This window comes from Colias croceus, chromosome 10 (assembly GCF_905220415.1).
Source record: "Colias croceus chromosome 10, ilColCroc2.1".
Lineage (NCBI taxonomy): Eukaryota > Metazoa > Arthropoda > Insecta > Lepidoptera > Pieridae > Colias > Colias croceus.
The window spans coordinates 7,743,218-7,759,381 of NC_059546.1; the positions used below are offsets into that span (position 1 = coordinate 7,743,218).

General features: G+C 31.8%; 1 protein-coding gene and 1 long non-coding RNA gene across 2 annotated transcripts; one reads left to right on the forward strand and one right to left on the reverse strand.

Moving 5' to 3' along the window:
• Window positions 1-381: 381 nt before the first annotated feature.
• On the reverse strand, window positions 382-4,314 carry LOC123695039. Its single transcript, XR_006751891.1, has 3 exons — window positions 4,290-4,314; window positions 3,685-3,891; window positions 382-562 (listed from the first exon to the last, which is right to left on the reverse strand). It is a non-coding gene; the product is annotated as an uncharacterized LOC123695039 (long non-coding RNA).
• Window positions 4,315-4,806: 492 nt separating this feature from the next.
• LOC123695211 lies at window positions 4,807-6,780 on the forward strand. The gene is made up of 2 exons (XM_045640980.1): window positions 4,807-4,873; window positions 5,261-6,780. The coding sequence occupies exon 2, from the start codon at window positions 5,269-5,271 to the stop codon at window positions 6,778-6,780; it is 1,512 nt and encodes a 503-aa protein (XP_045496936.1). The 5' UTR covers window positions 4,807-4,873; window positions 5,261-5,268.
• The last annotated feature ends 9,384 nt before the right edge of the window (window positions 6,781-16,164 follow it).

Sequence of the window (16,164 nt, forward strand, 5' to 3'; positions counted from 1 at the left end):
CGATTGTTCCACTAAAAATCCATAGATGGCGCTTATTTAAACGTTTCAAAATCAAATTCATTATGTAAAATAGTGTCGATACTTGAATAAAATAAAAGTCTAGTGCACATGACTAGATGCTGAATTCACCTTGTTGTACGTATTTAACTGTAATACATTACAGGAGAGTACAATAAACATGTAGATACAGAAATGTTAAGTTTCCTTCTAGTACGTAAACATATACAAACCTTCACTAAATCATAAAGAAATATCATTAGCTAGGTATGAATTTCATTTCACTAAAATAAGAACAACTTATTTCAATTTACAACTATAATATTTAAGCAACAATCGATACAGACATACTCTAACATTTCTTAAAAATTATATCCTGTTTCGATTTCGCACAACGTATGAACAATTAGCTTTATTCAGGTGGAAGTTCAAAGTTAAAACAAAGTTCCAACAGCTCTACAGATATTTTAGCAAATTTTATACTGTCTCTGATGTAAAAATCTACAATTGGTAAGCGCGTACTCGTCACTGATGACACTTCTAATTCCGTATACTTTTCTTCCTTCTGAAATGAGGATAATAAAACTAAATAAATATATCTGTAATCGCAACTAAACCATATTAAATTTAAAATTAAGGACTCCTAGTGTTACTAGATAAAAAAGAGCGCGTGCGACGAGGACACGTGTTAGAAGTGAAACTTCTTTGGCAAGATTCAAAGATAACAAAATCGTCACCTTACTCCATGACGTGACGGTATTGCCCATGACGCGACCTTGAAATTTTACTCTCTATGCGCCTAAAAAAAGTTTCACTTAACTGTGGAGTCATCTCTACAGTTTTTTTTTTCAAAGATCAAAATCATCTTTATCTCTGAGATGATTGATCATTGTAATTTTCGGTTAGAGGAAAGTAACAATTAATAGGTATGTGGATATTATTCATTAATCCATACTATCCATACAGTAGTCCAAAAGTAATAATGCGCATAGAAATCTTCGTCACTGTTCGGCAACTGTCATATTCCCGGAGCGTCCGAAGATGATATCTATATAGAGTGGTTAAATGCATTTTCTTCATGCATAATTTAGTCAAATTATATGTTTTGTGCTAAAAGAGATTAATATGTATTTGTAAGTAATGATTTTGTTTCGATAATTCCTTGTAAGTAAATTAGGGAGTATAACCCCACGATTGCGAATATATCTTTGTTGGATTGATTTACTTGAAAAATTTTATAGTATGTACTTTTAAAGTGTCTTACTGAAGCTGGTGTAATGATGGAAGAAAAGAAGTTTAAAATAACACAAAATTTATATTGTATAAAATATGGTTTTCAAACACAGGTTTATATTTAAACCATATAAATCTAATCATTAAAATATCAGTTCAAAAGTATTTACAGTGATCATTCTTCAATATTATGACAATAATTACAAAAAAATAAAAATAAAAACAATCAAAATCAGGGATTATCTATATTTCTGACATTTTAGATAAATCGGAACTTTCATTATGCTCTTCTTCATTTTCACTTTCCCTACTGCCATCACCTGTGTAAATCATTTCATCGATTAATTCAATTCACCTTTAAAAACAAAACCGAGAGGCAAGAAGGGTATGTAATAGCAGCTCTATATAATTCCACACAGAGAGAACACGTGCTATCACCACCACTATTTAAAGACGACTGACGTATTTTTGAGTTTTTTGACTGACAGGCTACCGTCACCTACCTATTTGTTTTTGATTGTGTATGACCGTGAATTGACTTGTATTTCTTTTGAACAAGGTGTAAAATGCAAGTGCGTTGTTTAGGGCTCTTACGATTCAATGATTCGAGTGTCTTCGGAAATACGACAATTAGCGAAGATATGCATGCGCATTATTAAGTTTGGAGTATTGTACTAATATTATAAATGCGAAAGTAACTCTGTCTGTCTGTCTGTTACTCAATCACGCCTTAACTACTGAACCAATTTGCATGAAATTTGGTATAGAGATATTTTGATTCCCGAGAAAGGGGTAGGTAAAATAGGTTTAATCCTGGAAATCCTACAGGAACGGGTTTTTCTTTGAAAACGCGGGCAAAGCCGCGGGCGGTAAGCTAGTGCCTTATAAATCTTCCGCTAACACTAAAAAAGTAAAATAGTACTTTCAGCTCAAGAAAATCATAAGAAATATTATGGGTATACAGGGTGTAATCGTTAAGTGTGCACAGGCGATTATTCCGTAACTATTAAAGATATCAAAAAACTTTAAACTGATATCGAAAGTATTTAACCTAATGAGTAAAATGGCCATAATAAATTTTTAAAAATAAAACGAGAAATATCTAAAAAATTAACTTGAAACCCTCCCATACATTTAGTATGAGATACGAATATCCCATGTACATGGGTTGATCCAAAAGTAATGATAATCAATATTAAACAAGGTCATTACAGTTATAATAATTATGTAGTTCTCTAGATAGTCTTCTAACTAGAAAATATACTTAAATATTTTTTTTCCTAAACTTAAAAAAAAAAACTTTGACTTCATCCACAAAAACTCCTCCACGCGGCCATCACTTCGCTGTCGTCTTAAAATAATTTATTGCTAAGAAAGTGTTTCTTGTGCCAAGGAAAGAGATAAAAGTAAATAGGAGCTAGATTTAAAAAATAGGGTAGGTGTTCAAGCATTTGGAATGCCAATTTTTGAATGGCAGCCATCGCAACTGACGCTTTGTGATCTGGTGCGTTGTCTTGGTGAAACAGCGTTCAGGTCCGCAGTTTGCCATATCTATTTTCCTTACTAACCTACCGCAATCTTTTAATTTGGTCTGTTTAGTAAGAGCCCAATAAAGTGGCTAACTTTTTAAAATATTCCACCATAATAATTATTCCTTCAGCGTCCCAAAAAACTACCGCTTTAATCTAACCTACTGATTTTCACTTTGAATTTCTTCATTGTCACTTTGGAAGCTCGCATCCAGGACATTGATTGTTTTTTGGTTTCAGCATAAACATGGTGAACTCGGGTAACGTCCATGATCACAAAACGTGACAAAAAATTATCCTGATATCATTAAAAATTTAGAAATTTACCCTCTACATGTCGAATCGTTGTTTCTTCTTTTTGTCGGGAAACATTCTGACACGCACGGTTCACATTCAAATTAATGTAAATAATTGGAAACGTGAACTGTTGATATGATTTTTTGTGATTACTTAGTGAATACATGAGCAAGCAAAAAACATTTATTTTATATTTTTATGTGCACAGGAAATACCCAATTATCATTACTATTGGATCAACCTAGTAGAAAGTATGAAAGATTTTAGCTTTTTCTTTCTTTTTTTGGTTTTCTGCTTTAATTACTTCGCAAATTTGAAGGGAAGTTCATTTAGAAACTGTAAATAGAGCTCCTCATTGTATTGCACAATGTGGACATCACTTCGAAAATCTGCTATGAATACAAAATGTATGGGAAATAAAATGTATGGGAGCGTTTAATGTAACATTTTTGGATATTTCTCGTTTTATTTTTAAAAATTTACTATGGCCATTTTACTCATTAGGTTAAGTACTTTCGATATCAGTTTAAAGTTTTTTGGTATCTGCAATAGTTACGAAATAATCGCTTGTGCACACTTAACGATTACACCCTGTATACACTCGAATGTTCTTGATTTCAATACATACCTTGCACAAATCTTTGGTAACTTTATAATATACTGGAGTGTGGGGAGACGGGTTTGGACCTATCAAATTATCATTCCATAGTAGCAACTGTATAGATTTATCTGGACTTTCTTCTGAATATACTATGGTATCCTCACAGTGTATTCTAATCTTCTCATAGCCACCTGCAGTCCAAGAATTTAGGTATGCTAGTTGGGATAGTGTTAACTAAAATAAAAATAATATTCTGGATTATATCTGAATTTGAATAGATACTGGGAACAAATAACTTTGCTGATGTGTGAGTAGACAATGGTGTCTTTTTAATACGTAAGTACTTAATTAATAGAATAAGAGTTGAGTTATTTTGCTGGAACTATATTACAGTGACCAAATATCCATACTAATATTATAAATGCGAAAGTAACTCTGTCTGTCTGTCTGTTACTCAATCACGCCTAAACTACTGAACCAATTTGCATGAAATTTGGTATGGAGATATTTTGATACCGGAGAAAGGACATAGGCTACTTTTTATTGCGAAATATGTACCACGGGCGAAGCCGGGGCGGACCGCTAGTTTTTCTATAAATCATAATATACTACATATTCTAGTAAATACTCACACTATAGAATGTATTTACTTCAAAACCAACTGGGTTTTTCTACCGTTTCGTGCAAAACACGTGTCAGTGAGGATTAAACCAAAACTAAATAAGGCTAAGGCACAAAATATTTTTTAAATTCTATATATGATCCGTATGTATATTTGCCACTGAAAAAAAATAATTTCAGTTACTTAAAAAAAAAGATATACTTAAAATACCTGCCTAAATATCATTACCTTCTCTTGTCAGAAAGCGATTTTTGGTAGTTGTTATCAAATAACATAAATATTATGTATATTTTTGTGATATTATAAATTTGTTTGTATAAAGTAATAATCCAGCCATTAAAATATGTGAATAAAAATCCGCTAACGGTTGCTATTTTCATTTGCTGTGATAAATTACGTTTAACCATAAAAATTACTCATTACCATCAATTGAAGAAGAATTAAAAAGAATCAACCTGTACGAACCCCCTAACGATGTTCCCTGCCTCACTCCCCTTTGTGCGATCCTTACTCAGTCGATCAGTAAACACGAAACAGAGTGGACGCTTGCAGTTTGTAGATAAATCAACGAAATATACGAGATTTTTCGACGTGGTAAGTTTTTTTTTCATTACCATTAGAGATATTTTTTGATAACGAGTAATTATTTTGTTTGTATTCTGGATGTTTATATGATAATATTTAAGTCTTGACATCTTTGGAATATTAATTCCAATCATTTTACTTTTATTAAAAGAGCAAATCAATAAAATGTACTAGATTATCATTACCATTCCTTTCATTACCATAATTTACCATCACCTATTTAGAAAATGGTAATGATCATGAAATAATGGTAATGAAGATAATTTTACTATGTCAAATTTAAATGAACATAGTAGTTAGATGTAGGTATTTTTTGTCCCAATGATTTTTATATATAATTAATATGGAATACATCTTTTTTTATGGATAATGCTTTATTTTTAGTCTTATTTACAGATAAGACGATGGCTAGGACTAAGTCGAAAAAAACACGAGAAGAAAAGTTAGTTGAAGCAAAATTACGTAGAAGAAAGAAGTATGAGGAAATTAAAAATGACCCCGAAAAATACGCCGTTCAAAAAGAAAAAGAACGACTGAGATACTTGAAGCGTAAGGAACAAAAACAAATCAAGAGTGCGGCTGATATGACGCCAAGAGAAAAAAGACTTCAAAGAAAGAAATGGAAGGAAAATACCAAAAGATACATAGAAAAACAGAAAGCAAATAGAAGAATTCAGCAATTGTTAATAGATGGCACCCCACCGTCAAGCGACCGTGAAGATACTGTAGATTTAATTAATCAGCAAGATCCATTAGAAGGAACATCTCGCGAAGCTAATAGTGTAATTAATGCAAATTGCAAACTTTGCCAAAAAAAAATATATTTGATAAGGAAGATACGATACGTACACAAAAATGAAATAAGTAAACTCAAGAAAGAGAAAGAAAAAGTTGAAAAGGAAAGAGATGCAATTAAAAGGGCGTTAAGAAGGATAACTAAGAAAAACCAAATACGACAAGATCATCACAGCCAAAAGAATACACAAGAGAAAGTAGATAGGCTAGTAGAAACTATAGACGAGAATAAGCGGGAAGAAGTAAAAAAGAAGTTATTATTCAGTGAGATAGTAAGTAGAAATTTATCCGAAGGGTATAATTGCCTTAAAAAGAAAGAAAAACGCATATTTAGCGACATTGTAATTCGAAACAGAGACAAATTTAAAAAGCACAAAATATTAGGAATGACTAGCACCTTTTCAGTACGACCCGAATCTCAAGAACAAAATATAAAATGTAATAAAATAGACATCAAACAATTAATTGAAGAATTTTTCCAGGATGATTTAAACACGAAGATATCTCCAGGGAAAAATGAATTCATAACTCGAAATGGCGTAAGAAAGCAAAAAAGATATCTTAACGACACCCTCATAAATCTCTATAAAAAATTTATAAAAAATCAGAAAGTAGGATATTCCACATTCTGCAAATATCGCCCATTTTGGGTACTACAACCAAAAGATTCGGATCGGAATACCTGTGCATGCAAAATACATGTAAATTTTGATTTATTAGTGAAGAGCCTCAATAAAAATAAAATAATAGAAGAAACAAATGGAACTGCTTTGCTGCAAAGTTTATGTTGTGACGCTTATAGTGAAAGTTGCCTAAATCGAACGTGCAAGGTTTGCCAAAGAAGAGTTTTAAACTATAAAGAATTTAACAATGACTTAAAGATAAACTATTACGAATGGTGCACAAAAAGAGAAAATTATGAAACGAATGGAGATGAGAAAATTAAAATTGTAAACACAAAAATAAGAGCAACAGATCATCCAAAAAATATTATAGAAAAGCTGGAAAATTCATCAAAATCATATTTTAAACATTGTGCTAACATTCTTGTTCAGTATAATCATTTAAAAAGAAGCTGTAGTACATATCGATTTTTCGGAGAATTACTCAATTCAGTTTAATGAAGAAATCCAAAGCTTTCATTTTGGTGGCAGTCGTACACAGATAACATTACATACAGCAGTGTTATACATAATTGATCAAGAAACTGGAATCTTGAAGCCATATAGTGCTTGCAGTATTAGTGAATGTAATAAACATGATGCAAGGGCGATATGGGCTCATCTGCTACCACTGCTTGCCTATATCCAAGAAATATCACCGTCGATTGATACAATTCATTTTATTTCAGATAGCCCATCAAGCCAATATAGGAATCGATACATGTTTTACGTGATTAGTCAATTACATTTAGATTTTCCGGAGCTCAAATCTATTACTTGGAATTATTTAGAAGCAGGACACGGAAAAGGGGCACCGGATGGTGTTGGGGCCGTTTTAAAGAGGACTGCAGATCAAATTGTGCGGCTGGGTAGAGACATAGGTAGCCTAGAAGAATTTTGGACATGTGTAGAGAGCAAAGTAAAAAATGTTAAATTGATATATGTATCAGATCGTGACGTAGTTGAAAAACAAATTCCATCCGTGGTTCAGCCATTTCATGGAACGATGTCAGTGCATCAAGTCTTGTGGTCCAATAACTATCTAATGACATTTAGAGCTCTTAGCTGCTTTTTCTGTGAAAATGGAGAAATATGCACACATGGATACCATCTCGGATTTATGAACTTGCCAGAGCCGATCCTCACTAATAGCACTATACAGGCATCAGATGAAATTTTAGCTTTAAATAGTACAGGAAGTTTTTTAAGGGATTTAGAACCCTGTAATACAATACACCAGGCTCAAGAACAAAAACCTTTAACTAGCGTAGAACCAAATATTCATATTTCGTCAAGTATTAATCCAAATAAAACTATTACAGTCCTTTCAGACATAAAATTACATTGGTCCAACAAGGCTTTTTCAATTGACAAAAAATCCAAAAAAAGACCAATAAATAGAGTATTAAGTAACTTTTTTGAAGAGGATTCAGAAGAAGAGTTATTTAGCATTAAAGAATCGAAGAAGAATTCCAATTACTATTTTGGTGAAGCATCTACTGTAATTCGAAAGATAAAAGAGGAAAATAAAAAACCACTAAAGCAAACATTGGTGAGAAACTTTTTCGATGATTCTTCAGATGAAGAGAATGCTGAAGATAGTGTGTATGAAAATAAACGCATATAATAATATAAACGAAGGTGACTTAATAAGATTGTTAATTGTATGTTTTTGATTATTCTAATAATTACTCCTATTTTCAAGCACTTTGGGCTGCTTTCATGAAAGTAATTTAAGACTGTATTCAGAGTACCTAATAGATTTAAGTTCTCTAAGATCCATATAGATTATTTTGTGATTGTAACTTTTAAGACTGTCTAATTAATAATGTGGTGTTATATAATTTTTAGTTAAACATATTATTATGTTTATGTTAGTTCTTTCGTAATTTTTTTTGTTGTAAGATCCATATGGATAATTTTGTGATGGTAACTTTTAAGACTGATTAATTAATAAAGTGGTGTTATATAATTTTTGGTTAGACATAATATTATGTTTTTGTTAGTTCTTTCGTAATTTTTTTTTGTTGTAAGATCCATATGGATAATTTTGTGATGGTAATTTTTAAGACTGATTAATTAATAAAGTGGTGTTGTATTATTTTTAGTTAAACATAATGTTTCTGTTAGTTCTTTCGTATTTTTTTTTGGTGTAAGTTAAGCCACTGTGTCAACACATATTACTAAATTTAAGTAAGCATTTATTTTTTATAAAAATAAAAAAAAATACAAATTTTGACCAGGTTAGTTTTATTTACATTGTCATTACCAAATACATTTATTCATTACCATTGTCCTTTATATCATTACCAAATTTCTTCACTCATTACCATACTTATTTATAATGTTTCAAAGCCCATATCATTCACAAATTTGTGTATAATTAATTGATATTCATATACCTAGTTTGTTTTTCATGTAGCTATCCAATGATACTAACAAAAACGAATTCTATTTTTTTCTCGCAAATAATGTCAATCTGCACGAAACGATAGAAATACCCAACTGCGCTTAGTAAAAAGGGTTCCTCTAAAAATTCAAATTTTTCGCTCTTTCTCTTTGGATCGTTTATAAGACACGCGCGATTATTCTTGAAATCGCATTTGATATCAAACTGATTCGCAGGATTTATTGTATAAATACCTGAAAGAGTAAAACATAGAGGAGGTATTATAAAATTATATCAATTAAACCAAACACAATACACGTTATAATATTGTTAGACGTAACTTTTGATTTAATATTTTTGTGGATAAATAGTTGTCAATATAGTTGTCACTGTTTCCTGTCCGAACATGCTTAGCTGCCGAATACAATAAATTGCCGCTTTCCTTTGACTCGTGGCGCATTCGTACGAATCGTGCCTAGGGGCTCGGACGTTGTTTATTTATTTTATTTATTTATTTATTTAAACAATTAGATTACACAGATCCATTTATGTTAGTACGAGACTTAATAACTAATGTTAGTAAATATTAAAAATATACTCATTATTATCAGTTGATGAGGCACTCTATGCGTAAACTTGTCTCTTTGAATGGACAAGTTCACGCACAAAGTGTTATACGACGTTTGACCCAACTACCCTCACTTTACTAATAGTCGTTGACTCGCTGCGATTTGTTATCAACTACCTACATCAATTAGGTAGCTGTGTAGAATCGCAGTACATTCTTATTACATTCAAACTAATATTTAACCCGGCCTCGCGTGTAATTTCTAAAAATATAATATATACACATCTAACCTTATATTTTCATGTATGGAGGTGGGCGTTGGCATCCGTGTCACAGCTCTTATGCTTTTACAGATGTCATCGTAATTGAAGTTTATGTACAATTTGTTATTATTTTCCAAATAAAGAATTTTGAATTTTTTTTAACCACCCCTTCACAAAATATCCGGCTTGCAAAATAGCCTAGTCCTATGAAGACAAATATTCCCTAAGTATTAACCCTTCTTTAACCAAAATTCTAATCTGCCTTGAAATTGTCAGAACTATACAAAATTCAAATGAAACCAATGGAAGGCACTAGCAATCAAATATAAAAGAATCATCATAATATGGGTTAACCCAATAGAAAGTACCTAACAAACCCAAAAAAATACATTCGACCTGAGAACTTTGTCCTTTTTTTGATGTCAGTTTAAAAAGGAACTCAGATATTATATTTCTCGTACCGTAAAAATACAACCCTTTATGTAATAATAAGTAAAACGGTGCAAATAGGTTTTAAGCGCTCTACAAGTTCCACCTCAAGATGTGTCTAAATAGCTTCATTTCATTTGAATCATGCGATCTCACTTTGACGTTTAGTCGTGAAATACATATTATGTACCGTTTTTAAGATCTAATGTTATGTTGGTAACCAATTTGCATCTTTTTACTTATAGATAGGGAGGCGAATAGGGGAATTTTCTGTAATACTCGAGCGTGGCAGTTTAATACCTTAGACCTAATAGAACAACCTTGTTAACTATTTAGCTCTATATGTAGTGACGCGCGCCTAGGATAGACGATCAGATTAGTAAAAAAAATCGATAGTCTGAAATACTCGAGCGCGTCAGATTAAGATATTGGGGGTTGATTTTAGTGTTTTAAGACTAAATTTAACTAATCTGACCATAAGTCTTTGACGCCGCCGAGTTATAGGGTCGCGAACTTGTAAAAAAAAAAGTTAATCCGGCATTCTCGAGCGCATTTTTTTTATTTTTTTTATTTTGAAGATTATAATCTAAAACTTACTAAAAATACAAAATCTGCCGGTTTCCGCATGACCAGAAGTCTGGAGGAGCCATTTCGTCTTCCGAAAAACGCGTTGCAGCATATAAGTCGCGAACTTTACTTTTTCCAAAAAAAAAAGTTTAAATAAACAAAAAAGGTAATTTTATTTTACAAAAAAAGGTCTCTTTTCATTTTTGTCCAAAGTTAAAACTTGTTTTACTTGAAGCATCATAAAAACTCAAACTCCCGGTTTTTTGAGTTTATCTCGAAAACTTAGGGTGTTATGAAAAATTGATATGAATTAACGATGATTAAATAAAAGAAACCTACAAACCTTTTTCGGTCAGATTAAGAGAACCCACCAACATTTTTGTCAGATTAAGAAAATATGCTTTCAGGATACCGAGATAAACCTCCCCTATGAAAATCTGACGCGCTCGAGTATTTCAAAAGGACTTTTTTTTCTACATTTTCAAAAATTCATCGTAACGTCACGCCGTAATCGTCAGTTTTTTTAAGGGGAGCTTCCTTGGGGCCTACTTAACACCCCTTCCGAATATCTGACGCGCTCGAGTAAATTTTTTTTTGTGCATTTTTGACGAGTTTATATGCCTAGCCCCACCACGCAAACCGGCAGATTAGTATACCGTTGTTATCAGAGGCACTTGGGGCATACGTAGTATGAATATCTGACGCGCTCGAGAATGCCCAAGTAACTGTTTTTTTTTTTACATTTTTGAAAATCCGTACACGCCAAACCCACCGCTAAAATGGTTTTTACCATAGAAGCTTTTCTTTTCGAAATTATTTTCTCTTTCGATTTTGATAAGTCTCGACGACGCCGTTGAATTAAGCCATTTAGCTACCTCGCCTCCCTATCTATTATAGTAGATAGGTAATATAAAATATTATATGTGTCACAGAAAAAAGAAAACAATAAATGCATACCACTATCTCGTGAGTCAATATCAATGCATGTTTTAGCTGGATTCGACCAAGTTCCAGGAAGTTTGTATGCTGCCTCTGACCCTGTATTACCTGAAATGTTTTTGTTGTTAGCAAAAAGTATTAATTAATAAGTAATATTATAATAGTGTGAGACCCATTTGTAAAAAAATCTTCAAATAACGATTTTCATGGGACTCACCTTCGTCATACGGACTACTGATATCCACTTAATCGGCATGTTTTTCTGAACACAAAAAGTGCAGTTGTCATTTCCTAGGGGTATGGAGGGGGGAGCTATGACGTAGCAAAGGTGGCCGTCGGGCCGTTCTATTGTGCGGTATATCTAGATAATAACTACTGGACCGATTTACTTAAAAAGGGTGTCAATTGAAAGATAATTAAATAAACATTATTTGATTCCTAAAATTCATTAATGTAAAACTAGTACCAACTGAAATATTTTCAAAAATCAACATTTTATGAAATATATATATTTTTTTAATGTAAAAATCTCGGTAACCATTAGAATTATTAAAAATTAGGTTATTATAAAACATATAGCTACTTTTATCACCTTTCTAATGAACCTTCAATAATGACAATTGAGCAGTAAACAACGAAACTACAGCCTATTAATTGAGCGTGGGTAGCGCCAAATTAGACCGATACTTCATCAGTAAAGTCAGTTGATGACAATGTAAAGCTGGTTGCTGTTCATCCCGTGGTGTATGTAGTGACATGAAACAAAAGTGCTTGGAAGGGATATGCGGTATGTATGGTAATGTATGGAAAAATTTTTATCCTTGTTATCTCTGTTAGCTACCACAATCGAGACTTTCCTACACGAAATTATTGGGCGTCTCATCAAAATAAAGCTACAAACGGAAAATTAGCTTGATAGTAGTCACTTGTAAAAATGGGCGATGTATCCTGAACTACCTTTCGTAGTTATAATTAAAATTTCTCAATCCTCCTACTCACTATTTTATACAATACATACATAATATTTTACAGCTCAGAGCAATTATTATGTAATATCTTACAGAACATACATACATACACATACAACAAAACATTCCATTCGCCGTACTATATTTCTGAAATTGTCTATTAATGCGCATCTATTTACAGTATGTATGTATGTTTCTGTAAACATGCAAACAGTCGTAATGTGCTGAGTACAGTACGTTTCGAGGATTAAACACATATAAACAGTTATCGAGTGGAGATTCTATTCAAGACGAGTTTGCACATATAGTATTGTGTGTGCGTTGTTTGAGTGAAATAGATTATATTTACATTGTGAATTCATTAACAAATACACATAAAGGTATACGATGTGGTAGATATTCATGGAACAACGATTAATCCATACTAATATTATAAATGCGAAAGTAACTCTGTCTGTCTGTCTGTTACTCAATCACGCCTAAAATACTGAACCAATTTTCATGAAATTTGGTATGGAGATATTTTGATACCCGAAAAAGGACATAGGCTACTTTGTATCCCGGGAAAATGACGCAATCCCGGAAATCCCACGGAAACGGGAAATATGCGGGTTTTGCTTTGACTGCGCGGGCGAAGCCGCGGGCGGGAACCTAGTATTATAATGAATAGCACAACAAAACATAAAGACACTCTCCATAAACAGTTTTTCAGGCTCCTGAAAAACTGTTTTTACTATTTTGGGAGCCTAGAGTCATTAATATGAGGTAATGTATTTATATATAAACTTCACCGATTTGGTATCCTAATAATAAATATTACCTAGGTTCTACACTTTTATCAAATACTTGCATTTATATCTAAATATATTGTGGGGAAAATCCCTAAGTATACGCAGGATATAATAGTGTACAAAAATGCGCCTACATACCTAAATATCCATTGATGATAAAAATAAATATTTACATACAGTAGCTTTATATTTTTTTACTAAGAAAGTTCAATGGACAAGAAGATCTAGCACCGAAATTTTTATAAAATCTATCGACTTCTACTATAAGTTCAATTGGAAAAATTCATCACCTTTTAGATTCGACCTTGGACCTCTTGTTATTATAACAAATATGATAAGCACTTCATCATTTATTTATGTACAAAAGTTTTGTACGATTTTTATCAATAATATAATATTATCTAAAAGCTATCGTGTAGTTTTTCAAGTTTATAAATTATTAATAATTCGAATACATTAACAGCACACATCCATGTCCTTTGGGAAATAATAATCTATATTGGTTAAACTATAGTACACGACTAGTAGAGTATAAGGTATTTATTGTAAAGAAATAAATCATTTTACGTAAAATTGGTTTTATTTTAAAGGTTAATCATCCCAAAGCTACCATGTTTAGCATTAACCGATTTCCTTCTGTATGCGTATGCAATCAACGTAAAACAAAGTGAGCCCTTTAGGAAGGTTTTTTAACGAGCATTTTAATTTGCCCTTACTCCGCCCTGCATGAGTTTGCGTAACCTATTACATACGTAGTATATTATTATTAGTCTGTGCTATTACATTTTAATGAACAAACCAGCTTGGTGTTACAGTACTTTAAATATTTTTAAGTCTAATACAATATAGTTTAATTAAGTCTAATATAGTGAAAAAATAGACTCTACGCAAACAAGTAGCGACCGCAAACACAGTCTTTAATTAACTAGCTGTGCCACGCGGTTTTAACCGCATTGCTCCGCTATAATATAATATAGCCTATAGGCTAACTGAGGAAGGCCTTCCTCAGTAAATAGACTAGGTGTCTAATAATGAAATCATTTTTCGAATCTCCTTGCGATTAGAGCGTTCAAGCAAACAAACAAACTATTCAGCTTTATAATATTAATATAGATAAGATAAGTACTATAAAGAGTTACCTACTCTGTGCTAAATTAATTTATGCATATTATTAATTACCAACCAAATTACTGTAAGGTGTAAACTATTAATTTCAAAATATCTCTAAGGTAATTGTTCGCAGAGAATCTGCGGATTGTCGACGAATTACAACATGAAATTATGTTTAAGAAATACCGGCAATTTTGGGTGTTCAATGTTCATACATAAATGATAAATCTTGGATTCTCGCGGGAGCCACACATCAGATCTGCACAGTTGTAATTTATACTGCTTTGTTATGTGCCTTCTAAAATTTAACATAAATATTATCGTTATTCAGATTTCAAACGTATTTCTAGATTAATAGAAATTAGTTTTCTTTGAATGTTCTTAATGTGTACCATTAGACGTTATCTTGTTTCATATACTTAATAATAAAAGATGAACAAAAAATGTAAATTATTATATTAATTATAACAAATATCTTTCCACAGAAAAATAACAAGGAAACAGTCGTGATTGTTCGTGGTGACAAATTTTCCTATCTTCAAAATGAATGTTGTATTAACAATGGATTGATTGATACTTCCTAAGAGGGCGTTATAAAGCGTAGTACATAATGCACACATAAAATATAAATGTAGCTTTTTGACACAAAATCTTATTATACTCAAGGTGTATTTACAATGGACGATTATAATTATTATAATTAAAATCAAACTATAAAGTTATGCTTTAGATTTTCTCAATAATATTCAAACTGGAGAAGAAACAATTTTAAAAACGTAATCTATCCATTACATAAAAACCGAAATATAATCATATTATCCAATTTTTAATACTTGTTAGAGTTCAGTTTAGTCAGAATAGAGATAAAGAGATACGATTTAGTTTCATACACCCGGGCATAAACATAGAAATACGATCAAAATGTAAGGTTATTTCCTCTTACCTTTTCGTTTTGTTTTGAAATCATTCACCCCACTTAATGTAAAGCCTTCTTTCTAACCACTAAAACAACAACCCTGGGGCAGTGTGTAAAAGGCCTTACATGATTCTGTAACATTTATGTCCTAGCACGGAGGCCACAAAGTTGTTCTGTTTTTATTAAATTTCGCAAACTTCGCAGACAAAACTCTTTGTCCTAAAATATATTTAATAATCGTTCTTTAATGTGGAAGAGTTATGAGTTTAATAAGATAAGATATGTGACTAATAGTTTTTTAGAAATAATTTTGTAAGATAAGTTCTTCTTTTGATTCGAATAGCATTGTAATCTCAACTAATATTATGAAGGTTTATGAATATAATATGTAACATCATCAATGAAGCGTTGCAAAAATTGTGAAAATATTTCTTTTCGTTGTGAGTCAATATCTTAAAGATACGTAATATAAGCATTAATCACCTACTTTTATAACTTAAAATCCATTTTAATAGTAACTTAACCAAGTATGTTATTAATGTAACTATAAAAATTTCCTGATGGATTAGTTGAATACGGTACCTCACAGATTTTTTTTTTGTTTTTTTTTTTTGTTTTGGTGTATAAATACTCTCGCAAGTAAAGACGCAGGCTCTCATTAGATCTATCGAATAAAACTACCGTAACTTGACACTATATAAGGCTCACTACATAAGGCACTGTAACCACTGCGCCTAGTCATCGCGAATAAAGACGAGACACACTATAATTAATTGAAGTTTATTCTCTACTAAACACCGTCAATACCAAGAGAAAGGGATTTTAATAAGTTCCACCAAACGTTTAAACCATTCACATGAAAGCTTTAATTTCCTGTGTAGTTCGTTTCAACTGTTCCTTTGT

Coding starts and splice junctions, on each gene's coding strand:
- LOC123695211 (XM_045640980.1), top strand. CDS start 5,269: ATGGCTAGGACTAAGTCGAAAAAAACACGAGAAGAAAAGTTAGTTGAA.